Below are 15,316 nucleotides of genomic sequence, written 5' to 3'. Positions count from 1 at the left end.
CATATTCTACTAATCTTTGCACAGGACGCTAGGCCCAGTTCTACACAGTAGGTGCTCTGTAACTATTTGCATAATGTTTGACTACCTCTATAAAATACATGCTAGCATTACTGTCACAATTGAGGTTATTTTTTCCCTTTAAACAGATCTCTCAACAAGATAATTTTTTAAGAAAACAGTAACAAAGCACATCAACAGACATTATTAAAAGGGAAAAGCTCCAATACTCTGGTCACCTGATGTGAACAGCTGACTCACTGGAAAAGACCCTGATGCTGGCAAAGATTAAGGGCCAAAGGAGAAGGGGCAACAGAGGATGAAATGGTGGATGACATCACTAACTCAACGGACATGAGTTTAAGCAAATTCCAGGAGATAGTGGAGGACAGAGGAGCTCCATGAGGTCGAAAATAGTCAGCTGAACAACAACCACTGTTCAGCTTTATCATTAAGATTCACAGCTTGTTCCATTGTTATGTATTCTGAATGATTCAGTGAAAATTTTAAAACAGAAAAGTTTATAAATATCAAGATGTATTCCACACTTAAGATTTCTTCATAAATATCTCTTAAATGAGTTACTCCATTATAAAGAATTGAACCCAGAAACCTTAGATGACACATAGGAAAGATCACAGCAAAGATGCTTAGAGGATGAATGGAAGAGGCCTGAGAACTGTTTACACATTTGCAAGCAGGGAAGGGGCACCCAGATAACAATGTCTTTTATCTCTTTTTTCCTATCCCCACATATCTTGCTCCCTAATCTTCCAAGTCTTTCTTCAAAAGGTCATTTTTTAAAGAAGGCCTTCTCTGACCACTCTTCCTGGCTACAGTGATCCTCTACATCTATCACCAGCTGAAGTGTTCTGTAGTTACTTGTTTACCATCATGCCTCCCAGATTAGAAAGAGCTCCATCAAGGTAGGGATTCTTGTCTATTTTCTGCTGTATGCCCAGTGCCTAGAACAACGCTTGGCACAGAAACAGTGAGTTATTTGTTAAATTAAAAAGAGAAAGAACCTCGAGACCTATTAATCTAATGTTTTGGACCTTTTATTTCTAGCTATTGTAATAATATTTTTAAGCCATTCAGCTTATTTTCAAAGACACTACATGACAGAGACAAGTACACAAAGACAAGGTACTGGAAAAGTCTGTCTGGATATAATTTGTTGATATAAATGAACAGAAATATGATAGCAAGGTGGTTTTCCTGTCCTTATCCCCATGAAGAAAGTAAAACACAGGAAATAACGCACAAATACTTAAATTTCCTTCAGCATAATAAATATGACTTGTCTAAATAAAGTATACTACAAGTATTCAGAATTTTAAGAAAGTACTTGTTATATGACTTCTGAAAGTAAACAGAAGAGTCATTCTATTTCAACAGGTCAAGAACCTTTAAGATAGTAACAGAAATATCTGAGGATTGGTGACGTTTTAAAAGGGCTCCAAGATTTCAGAAAGTTCAAGATTTGTTTTGGTTACTCTGTCAGTTTTCATCAAATCTTTCTAATGAAAATAAAGGCTTAGGAGACTTAAAGCTTAAGATGCTTAGTGTATAAACAATTACAAAATAGCAAGGAATTGCATGCAAATAATGGCTCTACAAAGTGGAAGCTGCAACAAGATCAGCAGATATATAACTCTGAGCATCTCGACAAGAACTCTACTTAATGGGTTAACAAATTATGAAACGAATATTCCACCATAAAGTGCAGGATATATCTGAACAGTCAAAATGAAAGAACAAAAAATGCACAAACTTCATAGAAAGAAACAGAATCTGATGAAATGACTGTGTTGAACAATCCCGATGCAAAAGAATCAGTTCAGTCGCTCAGTAGTGTCAGACTCTTTGCGACCCCATGGACTGCAGCACGCCAGGCCTCCCTGTCCATCACCAACTGCCGGACTCCACCAAAACCCATGTCCACTGAGTCAGTGACGCCATCCAACCATCTCATCCTCTGTCATCCCCTTCTCCTCCTGCCCTCAATCTTTCCCAGCATCAGGGTCTTTTCAAATGAGTCAGCTCTTTCCATCAGATGGCCAAAGTATTGGAGTTTCAGCTTCAACATCAGTCCTTCCCATGACCACCCAGGACTGATCTCCATAGAATAGTCAACAGTAAACAAAGATGGTAATTTTTCAATCAAAAAGCCTTCAACCATCACAGAAAAGGTACTTGGACACTTAAAAAAAAACCTTAAGGTGAATGCAAAGTTGAAAAAGTTTAACAAAAAAGAAAAGAGAAAATCCTGAACTTCATTATACTCCACTGAAATCTTCTCAAAAACTTCACTGGACTCAAAAGTCTTACTGTAAGTTGCAGCTCACTGCCTTCTGGCAATCACAATACAAAAGCCCACTTACAACACACCAGCATCAGCGTTGCTCTAATCAGGTCACCCTTTACCAACCCTGAGGATGTCAGGCTCATTTATCCTGATCTTTCACATGAATAAAAATAATGAGGTAGAAAAAGCTCAGGTAACAATTACAAGACAGTACCATCCTAGGGTAAAGAAAAAATATTAAAACTCAGTAAGCTTGCCTAGGGAGCTTCCCCGGAGACTCAGCAGTAAAGAATCTGCCTGCCAGTGCAGGAGAGGCAGGTTCAATCGCTGGGTCGGGAAGATCCCCGGGAAAAGGAAACAGCAACCCACCCCAGTGTTCTTGCCCGAGAAAGTCCCATGGGCAGAGGAGCCCGGCTGGCTAGAGTCCACAGGGTCACAAAGAGTCAGACGTGACTGAGCAACTAAGCAACAAGAAGTCTGCCTAAGCCTGGTATTCTTTCCAAAATCTATAATGGTTATAACAGCAGAAATATTCAGTGCACTCCTTCAAGTAGGGAGGATAAACCAAGTTGTTTAAGAATGAGAATATATTTTAAGATTAGAAAAGTTAGGAAAACAGGTTATATGGGGGAAATAATTTTTAAAGCACTCACAGACAGTACATATGTTGTCTCTAATGACATTTAAAGAAATGAAACCAGCAATTCAGTTATCTAAATGGATGAAAATGCCTATTACAAAACACTGTATATAACAAACATTTACGTAAGTAGAAATTAATGAACAGTCTCACCCCAGTGGCCTGTAGATGTTGCCTGAACTCATCCATAGTTGTGTTTGAGATGCTCATATCCCTAAACATTCCTTCCAGTTTTGATGTGAATTGACATCCACATTCAGTCTGTAGAAGAAAAACACAAATATACACAAACAAATGATAGATTTTGTTATGAGGAAACATACAAACTCTTCCCTATTACTGCCATCCTTTCTAAATCTTTCTAATAGTTGTTCTACGCCTGTAGGCACCAACTTTAGTGGGATTATTAATAACCTAAGAATTTTATTTTAAAATGCAAATTTCCAGACTCTCTCTGGGATTTCCATAAAGCCAACTGAAGGTAGGGCCCAGAACTCTGTTTTTAACAAGAAACACCCATATTAGGTGATATGGGTACAGGTGGCCTATGGATCCCATTCTGTGAGTATGTCATATTCCATTTACTGCTTTCCTTGTACTGATCCTCCCTCAGATCGCCATAAATGTATCTGCTTCACCAAGAGAAATTTCAGTACACTGTGAACGTCCCAGAACTTGAACAAATCTCAATACAACTTTCTCTTAAAAAAAAAGAAAAGAAAAGAAACCCCAAGTCCCTCAAAATCTAGCTTTATTTACAGAAACAAATATTTTAAATCAATTATTTCCCAATTATTTGTTTGCTGGTGCTCAATTATGTGATAAACATTAGCTAAGGGCACTCCATTCCATCTTAAATACACCTTACCTTTAACTTAGAAATCATATTTTTTTCAGAGTCATCAGAAACACTTTTATTTGTAAGAAGTCTCCTTGCCAAGTGTTGCTTATAATAACGTTCAAATACATCTTTTTCTTGCATAAACCTAAAAAGGACCATTGCCTTATCCAATATTGTTTCTACTTCTTGTTCTGTTAGCTGCAAATCAATCAGAAGACAATTTAACAATTACACAGCTTTAATTCTACAAAAACAGCATCACAGTTCAGTTTTAAAACTACATTAATAACAAACATAAATATCTGGTTGACCAAGGTCAGAAAGGAGATCTAATGTGAGAAAATATGGCCCACTTCCTACAGCTCGGCTCTTAAATTCTGAACTAGTGCAACGTGAATCAGAAGTTGGAATGGCGCTCCACTCCCCAGTGGGCTAACTCTGAAAGGGAGAGGCTGATACATGGCTAGATTAAAGGATGACTGAGAATAGCTGAAATGAAATTTTAATCACATAAGAGAATTTTACAGTGCACTTGCCTTGTAAAACATATTGGCCAAAAGACAGTTATTTTTATATGAGCTCATTCAAAATTGAAATTGTTCAAAGAGAAGCATAACAATATATTTCCCAAAGCAAAAAGGTCTCTTGCCCCTAATCTTTGAAACAAGGGCAAGATGATACTGTGGCAGGTTGTATTCAGTTTATATTAAAAATTACGGAAGACTACTTAGATGTGTCTTTTCTATTCGGTATCCTTGGTAATCTTCCTCTTGTTTTTCTGTTATTACTACCTACTTGCTGCTTTGCCCTTATGTCTCACAAATCCCAAGATGAAGTCAGCAAGACCAATTTACACATAATCCCAATCTGTTTATTTTGATTTTCTGTGCTATAGTGCACTTCCAAGATCCCACATATATTATAAACACTTGAAACTGAGCTTCCATATATGCTATCAAACTATTTTCTGATACTTATTCTAGACTAGGACTTCAAATTGTTGACACTCAAGTACTATTGGATAGAGAACCTCCAGAACCAGGTAAGAGTAAGCAATATTCTATGTGCAATGCATAGCTGTCTTCTAGTTTCTTATTATCTCTTATAACATACATAACCCTCACAATCTAAAGTTTATAGCTGTGTGGTTGTTTCTGATGCCAATGACACATTACGTGAAATGTCAAAGTACTTTTGACCACTTCAAGCACTTAAAACAATCCTTTCAAATATCACAGTGCACATTTAAGCATAGCAAAAGTGAAAAGTCAAAGTGTCAGTCGCTTAGTCCTGTCCAACTCTTTGCGACACCATGGACTGTAGCCTGCCAGGTTCCTTTGTCCATGGAATTCTCCATACAAGAACACTGGAGTAGGTTGCCATTCCCTTCTCCAGAGGATCTTCCCAACCCAGGAATCAAACCTGGGTATTCCACAATGGAGGTAGATTCTTTACTTTCTGAGCCATCAAGGAAGCCCAAGCACAGCAAAAGACTGTTTACTTTTATATATACAAAATTGTCTAATCTTATATTTTATTTCCTAATGTTATATCTACAAATAAAACTTAATGTACTTTCAAATGCTTTAACACTTACCCCTTTGACTCCCTTTTTCAGCTTATCATCAATAAATAATGAGAGGTATTCAGGGGACCTGGAGTTGAGGTTGAGAAAATACTCAAAGTCACCCGCAATAGTCTGTTTAAACAGCCTGTCGTTATTGAACGATTCCTGGAGGAAGCGATCAAACCTACTCTTCAGATCCAACAAGCCCTTCCAAATAAAAAAAGAAAAAAGAAACTTAAGATACATGTTAATAATTTTTCTATAAACAATACATGTGTAACTACACAGTTATTTTTGACTTTGCTAGTAATAAATGTGTGCATTCAGTGTTAAACTTACAGATTCTACGTTGTTATTTTCAAGCCTGTATCTAAGCCTGTATTAAAAACATCAGTGGTGAGAGAAGTATTCTATCTTCCACTTATGTATTACTCTACTGAAGGTGAAACAAAGATCCTTTTCACCGTTTCTCGCTACCTTCCTCTATCTTGACTGAATGGGTGAGCCTGAGAAAATCAGCTTTAAAAATATACACAGAGAAAGCTGATTGCTGATACTAAAACATGAAAAATTTGAGAGCATAATATATTCGTAGTACTGTTTGAAAGCAAAATATCTTGAAACAAAAAGTCACTAAAACATTATTTTTTCTAACACATGAGGGTATATAAACACTAAGGCATACAAAGAAGAACTTTCATTCTTGACACTATTTAAATAAGGTCTTCATCAGATAAGCTAATACATAAAAAGAAGTGGCTGAGTTTGGCTCCTTGATATAAACATATATGCTTTCCAAAATTCCTGAAATATTTACGATAATTACACATATTAACCTACCACTGGAACAATTCAGTCAAAATACATACTACATCACTTTGTAAAAGTGATCTTTTTAGCATGATGAAATTACTTTATGATAAAGAGAATCTTCTATATTTACTTACCTGGATATAGTCTACTGGATTCTTTCCTTCTCCTTCCTCAGAAACAAGGGCTTTACCTTGTTCCCTCAAATAGGAACTCATACACTCACACATCGTTTTCAAACCATTTGGCACACGACTAAATAACTTGTACATGCAAGCAAGGTCTGCAATCAGAACGAACACACAAATTGGCCACATTAAAGATTAAGGAAAAAAAAACCCTGAATATCTGCTCATGCTGATCTGTGATATTTAAAGAAGCTCCATTATGATAATTTGATGACCACATAAAAAAACTACTAAAAACCAAAACTCCAGCAAAATAGGGGTGGGATGGGGGAAGCTAGTTAATGGTTGTTATTGCAACTTACAAAATATATCATACAGATGAGATAAACTGATTGTAGCAAGTTTTGGTTTGCATGGAGATGTCCAAATAGCATAAGAAACAAAGTCACGAAAAAGGAAAACTGAACTTTTGGGTCCCTATGTAACTTATCCAATATAATTCTAATTTAGAAACTAGAAATACGACAAAACAACTTTCAAAAGAATACCTTTAAATTTGGTATGTCCAATTAAAAAAATAAATGTGGTTTAACTGACAGTTAATGTAATAAAGTAGAACTTTAAAAACCAAGAAAAGTCTTACAGATATTTTGAAGCATGTCTATCTCAAAAGTTCAATGCCAATAGTGGCAAGAAATAAATTTCATTACACATCATGGTAAAATTCATGTGAAACTTACAGTATAAACTCCTATGTTTTAGTATTTTCCTTGGAGCAATCCCTAATATTTTTCAGGAGATGATCTAAGCCAATATCTGTATTTGAAAAACTGGCTTATCTCACTACACTGTTTTTATTTAGAATGAAAACTCTAAACTGCCTTTTATAGAAATAAAAGGTGGAGTTAAGATACTGCTTTCCTCTATGTCTAATGTATCTCTGAAATAAGAACTTATTGGAAGAGTACAATGTCAAAACTTTACAATAATATAAAAAAAGGTTTTATAAATGAGAACTTTTAAAAATGAAGTTAGAACAGCACTTTCTAGATCAGGGGCTGTTTTCTGTAAAGCATCAGACAGTAAATGTCTTAAACCATGGATCATATATGGTTTTTGTTCCAACTACTCAATGTTGCCATTGTAGCCAGAAAGAAGCCATGGCTAATACATAAACGAATGGTCATGACTGTACTCCAATGAAACTTGATTTATAGACACTGAGATCTAAAACTTATATAATTTTCATGTGTAACGAAATATTACTCTTTTGACTTTTTTTCCAGCCTAACTGGTAGTGGGCCAGATCTGACAGACAGGTTATAATTTGCCCACTTTGTCTGTATTTGTAAGAGCAATTTAGATCCTAAAAATACATGGATGCAACTTTTATAAAAAGGGCTTCAAAATTTGTTTCAATGACTTTCAAAAGCCAAGTTTTTGGACAAAGTATTCTCATCAACAATATATGTCCAAAATAATCTACACAGAGCAAATCTTATAGTTTCTCACATTTGGTATAAATTATAACCGAGTAGCCCATCTTAAAAATAAATATTACAAGTGCAACAGAAATTTATGGATATGTACTATAGTAAGCTTTTATCAAATACCTCTAACAAAACAGTTTCCAATTTTGTCTTCTTGTTCCTATGCTGTTATAGTTTTGTTTATATGTTGTATATTTAACTGTATATAAACTAATAAAATTTCTTATATGTAATCCACTGTAAATAAATGGATGGCATGGTAGAGAAAGTGAAAAAGAAAAATTATGTGGCAAGCAATTAAATATTATTTGTTTAGACTGAAACAATAAAATGATACTATCTGAACTTAATTTCATAGTGCCATATGCATTTCATTATCAATCCAACTAATCCTCCACTCATGGTGGGAAAAAAAACTTTCACTTTCTGATCTATAAGACATTTGGCTTCATAATGGTGAAGTTGCATCTCTGACATATTCTTGACATACTGTTCAAGAGCAGGTCCTAACGTAATTAAGACATTTTGCAATTAGGTTTCTAGTGGAAAGTCAGGAAAACTGAAGACATGATTTTTAAGTCTAATTTAGCATCACAGAAAGTTGCTTACTTGCTGAGAACATTAAGCACTAAATAGAAACTATGGTAAGTGGCTGTTCTGATACTCCATCATTTAGGTGCCTATTAAGCAGATGCCACGTTGTTAGATATCCTTAATAGCCTTTAAGACAAGTCTTCATGCAGGCTGCAGATACTATAATTCAGGTGTGCTCAATAATCTCTCCATCAAACATTTCCTAGCCTCTTAATCTTCAAACCCATTTAATCTCCCCACTCCTAGCCACCCCCACCAAACATGAATAAGAAGAAAGCATTAACTCAGTAACTAAACAATACATTAGAAAATTGATTCTCATTCTGTTTAAGTAAGGAAAATTGCTTTTCATAAAGTCCTAATCTGCCAGAGATCATTAAGATTGGGGTCATCAAACTACAGCCCATGGAACAAGTACAGGCCACTGCTTGTTACTATACAGTTCACAAAATAAGAATGCTTTTCACATTTTAAATGGTTAAAAATAAAAATCGAAGTTTTATAGGAATACAAGTTTATTCGTTTATGTTACTGTCTATGCCTACTTTCTATTATAGCAGAGATGGGTAGTTTACTGAATGGTCCACACCCCTAAAATATTTATTCTCCTTTTAGAAAAAAAAATTTTGCCAATCCCTGACTTTGACAATTGGCATCCAGGAGTAGCTTATTTTGGAAAATATCCTTTAAAATGACTTTTGTTTTGCTTTTACAGAAAAGCTTTATCGGAGGGTTTTTTAAAAAGTAACTTTCTCTGCTTAATAAAGAAAACAAATTTACATACAACTTTTCTGGAACTTAAAACATATATAGAAACATAATCATCTGAAAATACAAGGCAAAGATTCCACTAGAGGAAGAATGGAACAACCTCTCTTCCTACTATCTTTCTTTTCCCTTCTCTTTTAAATTATTAACTTAAAAAATTGTTTCACTCCCTATCTAGGGAGTCAAGGTAGGGTCATAAGTCATAGACAGCATGTATTTCTTTTATAAGTATGCGGCTAAAATGTTGCTAAGACTTCACCCAGCACCAGATTTACTTTTTAATACCATGTGCTCTATGTGCTCGTCTGCTCAGTCGTGCCCGACTCTTTCCAACCTCATAGACGGTCCACCAGGATCCTCTGTCCATGGGATCTTCCCTGGAGCAGGGACTGAATCCACATCTCTTGTGTCCCCTACACTGGCAGGCAGATTCTTTGTCATTAGCACTACCTAGGAAGCCCTTTTAAATACTGTATCAGTGACTTAGCAAGTCATAGTTTTAGTGCAAAGCTTCAGAAATTAAGAACGAGGACAACATGACTGTTCTTCATAATTTGTCCCAGGGTATTCATCAAAAAGTATCACTTTAGAAAAATAAGGTAAATAGTCAAAAAGAGAGTAAATGTTAGTTATCCCCAAAATGTTTACTTGTAAGCAATACTCCTCCTTTCTCCTTTTTCAGTCTATAACTTGAGTTCCTCTAAACACGTTGACATGCAAGACACGTAAATTTTTGCATTTTGGTATCCTTATCACAACCAACTTCCCAAAGGAATGCATACAAAAATTTAAGACTGGAACTTCAGACTGTGGAGAGTGTGGATGAAAAAAAGAGTCTAAATGCCTTGGCATATAAAAATAAAGTACAGGAGCAGGTCAGGAGCTCACTGCCCTCATGAACATTATTAGGCTTATCTTCTGGGTTAAGAAAAACACAAACTGAGGAGACTGAAGAGAGAAAAAAGCAGCTATTCAATTCACTAGCAAGATCTAGAAACCTTATTAAGTGTAAAGCTTTACTGTAAAATCCTATCAAAGTACCAACAGTGATAAAGTAATCAAACATCATGACTTCTTGAAAACTGATATTCATAATCTTCGACAGAAAAGAAAAAACAAAAAACCGAGAACCTGGCAGACCTACAAGAATTTAATTGTTTTTCAATTGCTAACACTTACCTTCTGTCTTGCCATTTTTCAACATATGTACTAGCCCCGAATTCTCCATTTCTACTATAGTTTTCATGTGCTTGGAAATGAGTTCCCTCTCAACCACCTTTACAATCGGCTCTTCGGTTGATTTGTCAAGACAGTGCATCACTCGTTCTATTTCTTCATTAATTCTAGCTTCTACTTTCTTTATATATACTGAAGCACTGTTTTCTGCTAGAAATTTCTGGCTTTCCATCTGCAAACAAAAAGCATGATTTTTTTCTTTTTTAAACAAAGCAGCAAAATGTGCTTCTGCTTTCAACTGGTTTTCTACAGTGTTTCTCATAAACCAAACTAAATATCCCAAGCACTATTAACATGTTATATACTGTCTATATATACTATCATCAGTATGATATCCTTTAAAGCATTACATACAACTAAATTAATACATTATCCTTAAGCAGCATTTTTTCAAACTTTGCCAGTGTATTCTGAATAGCAGAAAAAGCAAGCACATGCCAGTAAAAGTTGAAACTACAGAATGAAGCATCTGACCCCAAGTGAGAGTGAAAAATTCTTGTTTTAATGTAAAATTATGCCTAAAATGATTCATCCTATTTATCACACAGTTTTGCTGGCAAAGTGGTAGTTACTAAAGTCCTCCTGCCACCCTATTCCCACTCTCAAAGGAATATATATAAAGTCTGAGAAAGAGCTTTTCAATAACTATTAATCTTGTCTGCTAACACCAGTCTTACAGAGAAATCTCAGTAAGTTTTAAATGCTGACCCTACTAACTTTAACCTCATAGTAAAATTAACAAATATCTAAGAATTACATAATATTAGACATGTTAATATAAATGATATACAGATTTAATAGTATTTTCCATTCTCTTAATAAAAAGTAGTTTGAAATAATTAAAGTTTTTAAGAATACACATTATCGCACCAAACAAAAATCATGGTGAGACAACCACTTCACTATTACATTAATACATATATCACTGTAATATATTTTGGTTAAAGCGTCTGCCTCTAATACAGAAGACCTGGGTTTGATCCCTGGGTCGGGAAGATCCCTTGGAGAAGAAAATGGCAACCCACTCCAGTATTATTGCTTGGAGAATCCCATGGACGGAGGAGCCTGGTGGGCTACAGTCAGTCCATGGGGTCGCAAAGAGTCAGACACGACCGAGTGACTTAACAATTTTCTACTTATTTCTACACTGTAATGGAAGAAATTAAAACAAATGCAAATGTAAAAACACTGTCAAAAATATCCAGAACTAGTTGTTGTGCTATTAGAAAATAAAGACTGTTTCCTACCTCATAAAATTAGTATTTCATAAAGCATGGTTCAGGCTCACCAGTACAGGCCATAAAAATCTTCCTGATAGGTTACAAACTGATTTTTAAAAACCGTGGCGGGGGTGGTGGTAGGGTGATGTGGGCAGCAGTGTGCAAGTATGTTCTTTTGTTTATTGGTAAGTGACAGCAAAATTTCAGGAGTCCCACATTTATATACATCCAATGGCTCTTAATGCTGGGAGGGATTGGGGGCAGGAGGAGAAGGGGACGACAGAGGATGAGATGGCTGGATGGCATCACCGACTCGATGCACATGAGTTTGGGTGAACTCTGGGAGTTGGTGATGAACAAGGAGGCCTGGCGTGCTGCGATTTATGGGGTCGCAGAGTCGGACACGACTGAGCCACTAAACTGAACTGAACTGAATGGCTCTTAAAAATGACCTACTGTAGAGTAACCGTAACTTTCTGCTTATTTTTAAAAAGCTTATTACTGAAATTGAACAGTAAAGTTTTAACTGAGTCTACTTCAGCAGTACTACAAAGCTCCTAGTATAAACTGCTCAGATGGTTGAGGCTTTCAGGAAGAATACCCAATTACCATGACTCTATAAAGACTGTCTCGTGTGTTACGGTACTCAGTCATTGTTATTTCATTACAAATCAGTACTAGTTTATCCTTACTTTTGGCCATTCAGTTGGTTTGGGGTTGTAGATACAGCTGCAAATTTCTATCTTATAATTTCCTCATCAATAGATTTTAAGACAAATATATGCACTATGGGATCATACCTATTATCTAATCTATATTTACTAGTAAATTACCAAAAGCCTGAATAATGAGACTTCATTGGTTATGTACTGCCTGTGAATTTATGGCAAATTACAGTAACATATAAATATTATAAAACGTAAGGTTATTCCTTAGTTTATATGTTTTATAAACTGTTTCTGTTTTATGTTTTGTTTTTTGGCAGAGAGGCACGTGGGATATCAGCTGCCTGACCAGTGACTAAACCCACATCCCTGCACTGGAAGGCAAAGTCCCGATCACTGGACCATTAGGGAAATGCATATGCATATAATTTTTAAAAATCATAGAACAACAAAATCCTATAAAGCAATTGTCCTTCAATTAAAAAATAAATTTTAAAAAAACTGTATGTCTAAGTCCAACCTCTTCAATTTATTTTCAATAAGCTCGTTCACTGGAATATGAGCATGTAGGGTTGGTGTGCTGAAGGGTATAAAATTTGCACTCATTTCCCCAATGGGCCTCAGGACAATAAAGGTCAAAATGTTTAAATTAGTAACTATATTTGGTAATCTTAAGAACATCTTCAGTTCAGTTCAGTTCAGTTGCTCAGTCGTGTCCGAGTCTTTGCAACCCCATGAATAGAAGCACGCCAGGCCTCCCTGTCCATCACCAACTCCCGGAGTTCACTCAGACTCACGGCCATCGAGTCCGTGATGCCATCCAGCCATCTCATCCTCTGTCGTCCCCTTCTCCTCCCGCCCCCAATCCCTCCAAGTATCAGAGTCTTTTCCAATGAGGCAACTTTTCGCATGAGGTGGCCAAAGTACTGGAGCTTCAGCTTTAGCATTGTTCCTTCCAAAGAAATCCCAGGGTTGATCTCCTTCAGAATGGACTGGTTGGATCTCCTTGCAGTCCAAAGGACTCTCAAGAGTCTTCTCCAACACCACAGTTCAAAAGCATCAATTCTTCGGTGCTCAGCCTTATTCATAGTCCAACTCTCACATCCATACATGACCACAGGAAAAACCATAACCTTGACTAGACGGACCTTAGTCGGCAAAGTAATGTCTCTGCTTTTGAATACACTATCTAGGTTGGTCATAACTTTTCAGTATGTATTTATATCTTAAACAAATAAATATATAAGTTATTTATATCTTATAACTGATTACCTGAAAAAACTCTGCAGACATTTCCAAAAAAGGAGCCTCAAAATCTTCTTCATAGACTGATCGTCCTTCGAGACCTAATATCATTAACATCTGGCAAGCATTTCTTATAGCGCCTCTGTCAAAAGAAGTTAAACCACTTGATAGTAAAAACACATTCAAGGTTCACGTGAAACATGCAACAGAAGTAGCCAGAAAGACTTTCAGAACAACTTTAACAAAAGTGCTCAATCTCCCATAAGCAACCGATTTATAACATAAGGATTTAGAACAATTTTAATTGGAAAACACACTGTATAGTTATTTATCTCAAGTTGTTCTCATGCTGTTGTAACTTAGACTATGACTTAACAAAAGGGGTACAAGTTATCGGTCGTTTTAGACTATGTTTGACATTTTTTTCTTCACATATATCAAAAATAAATGCTAACCAAAAGCCCCTTCAAAAAAAGACAAAGAGACAAACATTTATCAAACAGAAAAAAGAAAAAGAACAAAATGTCAGCATTAAAAAATACAAAAAAAATAAAAAAGAAGATTAATGGTTGATTTGCTTCTTAAAGATATATTCAACAAAAGCTTATGATCGTTTCTTCTAAAAACAAACATGTGCTTTTCAGTTAAAATCTAGCTAACTTTGCTAACTGTGATGTAAGGTTTTTGAGTATTTTTATATAACATGCTGCTGCTAGACAAACTTAAAATTAAGACAGTGAATCAATTCTCAAGATATAACCACTAAAAACTGAAACCCAAAGAGTAGGAAGACTGTCATACCGGTCTACGACTTCTCCTTTCCGCTCCCTGGCAATCATATCCAATAGCGTTTGCCGGAGATGATCCCTAATACACCCATAGCGTACAACTTGATCTCGGAAAATAATTAATCCCAAATTGTAGACATTCTCCACATTATTTTGTTGTACATATACACGGTCCTGCAGTTAAAAGAAAATCATAATATAAACATTAGTACAACTCTTGTGTACATAAAAATAATCATTTTGTGTTACAAAAACAAAGGAAATAAAATTTCAAAAGTGGTCAATTTTTAGGTGAGAAACACTTCAGGCAGCATGGAATTTTCTAGTACCTCCCAAGTTACATAAAAGTTATTCATAGTTAAGTATTTACTATTTACAATGGCTACTCAAACAATGGTGTTAGGTGAAGATCACCCATTTACCATAAGTAAAAGGGAGGGAAAAAAGCATTCCACCCAGGGAGAGAGACAAGTCAGCAGAAAGGAGAGGGGAGAGAGGTAGACAGCAGGCAGGCAGGTCTTCCCCTTTCCCCAAAGCCATACCCTGCGTGAACATGGTTCTTATTTTCCTAAATACTGTACCTAAAGGTGATACTCTTTAAATAAAATTGAGAGCTAAATGAAATAGAGATACATGTGACTTAAGTTGGCTGCTTATTGGTAAATGTTAAAAGTTCCTAAATGCTTATAACAGAGCAGCATCCAGTATTACATAATTAAAACACCCATGGCTAATCCCATTTCGGATTATTTACTAGTAGGCAGTCATCTTATCTTAAAGTTCTTACCAGCATGCTTACCAATGTTCACTTAATATAACACAGATAATCCAAAATTATTGGTCACAAAAGTCTCGTTTTGTGAAATACTTAGAAATCTGTATTTACACCAAGATACACTGAAACAAAACTACTCTTTTTCATTCACAAAAGGATTAGTAACAGAATTCCATTCTGTTCTTAACCAGAATCTCTCTGGGCTTTGGTGGGTCTGCAAACTTCTGAAAATTTTTAAAATTAT

The 15,316-nt window shown here is 35.7% G+C and overlaps 1 protein-coding gene across 2 annotated transcripts in view; it reads right to left on the bottom strand.

Moving 5' to 3' along the window:
• The window catches only part of CUL3 (cullin 3), a 103,115-nt gene that overhangs the window by 16,135 nt on the left and 71,664 nt on the right, over positions 1-15,316 (bottom strand). For both annotated transcript variants that reach the window (XM_040228474.1, XM_040228475.1), the window contains 7 exons: positions 14,311-14,471; positions 13,537-13,651; positions 10,323-10,551; positions 6,301-6,446; positions 5,384-5,560; positions 3,814-3,984; positions 3,099-3,206 (listed from right to left, as the gene is read on the bottom strand). In XM_040228474.1, coding sequence (XP_040084408.1) covers positions 3,099-3,206; positions 3,814-3,984; positions 5,384-5,560; positions 6,301-6,446; positions 10,323-10,551; positions 13,537-13,651; positions 14,311-14,471 — 1,107 coding nt within the window. The remainder of the gene's footprint in view (positions 1-3,098; positions 3,207-3,813; positions 3,985-5,383; positions 5,561-6,300; positions 6,447-10,322; positions 10,552-13,536; positions 13,652-14,310; positions 14,472-15,316) is intronic.

The sequence above is a fragment of the Oryx dammah genome, unplaced genomic scaffold (assembly GCF_014754425.2).
Source record: "Oryx dammah isolate SB20612 unplaced genomic scaffold, SCBI_Odam_1.1 HiC_scaffold_27, whole genome shotgun sequence".
Taxonomy (NCBI): Eukaryota; Metazoa; Chordata; class Mammalia; order Artiodactyla; family Bovidae; genus Oryx; species Oryx dammah.
The sequence above is the reverse complement of the archived record's forward strand: the minus strand, read 5'-3'. Positions and strand labels throughout refer to the sequence as shown.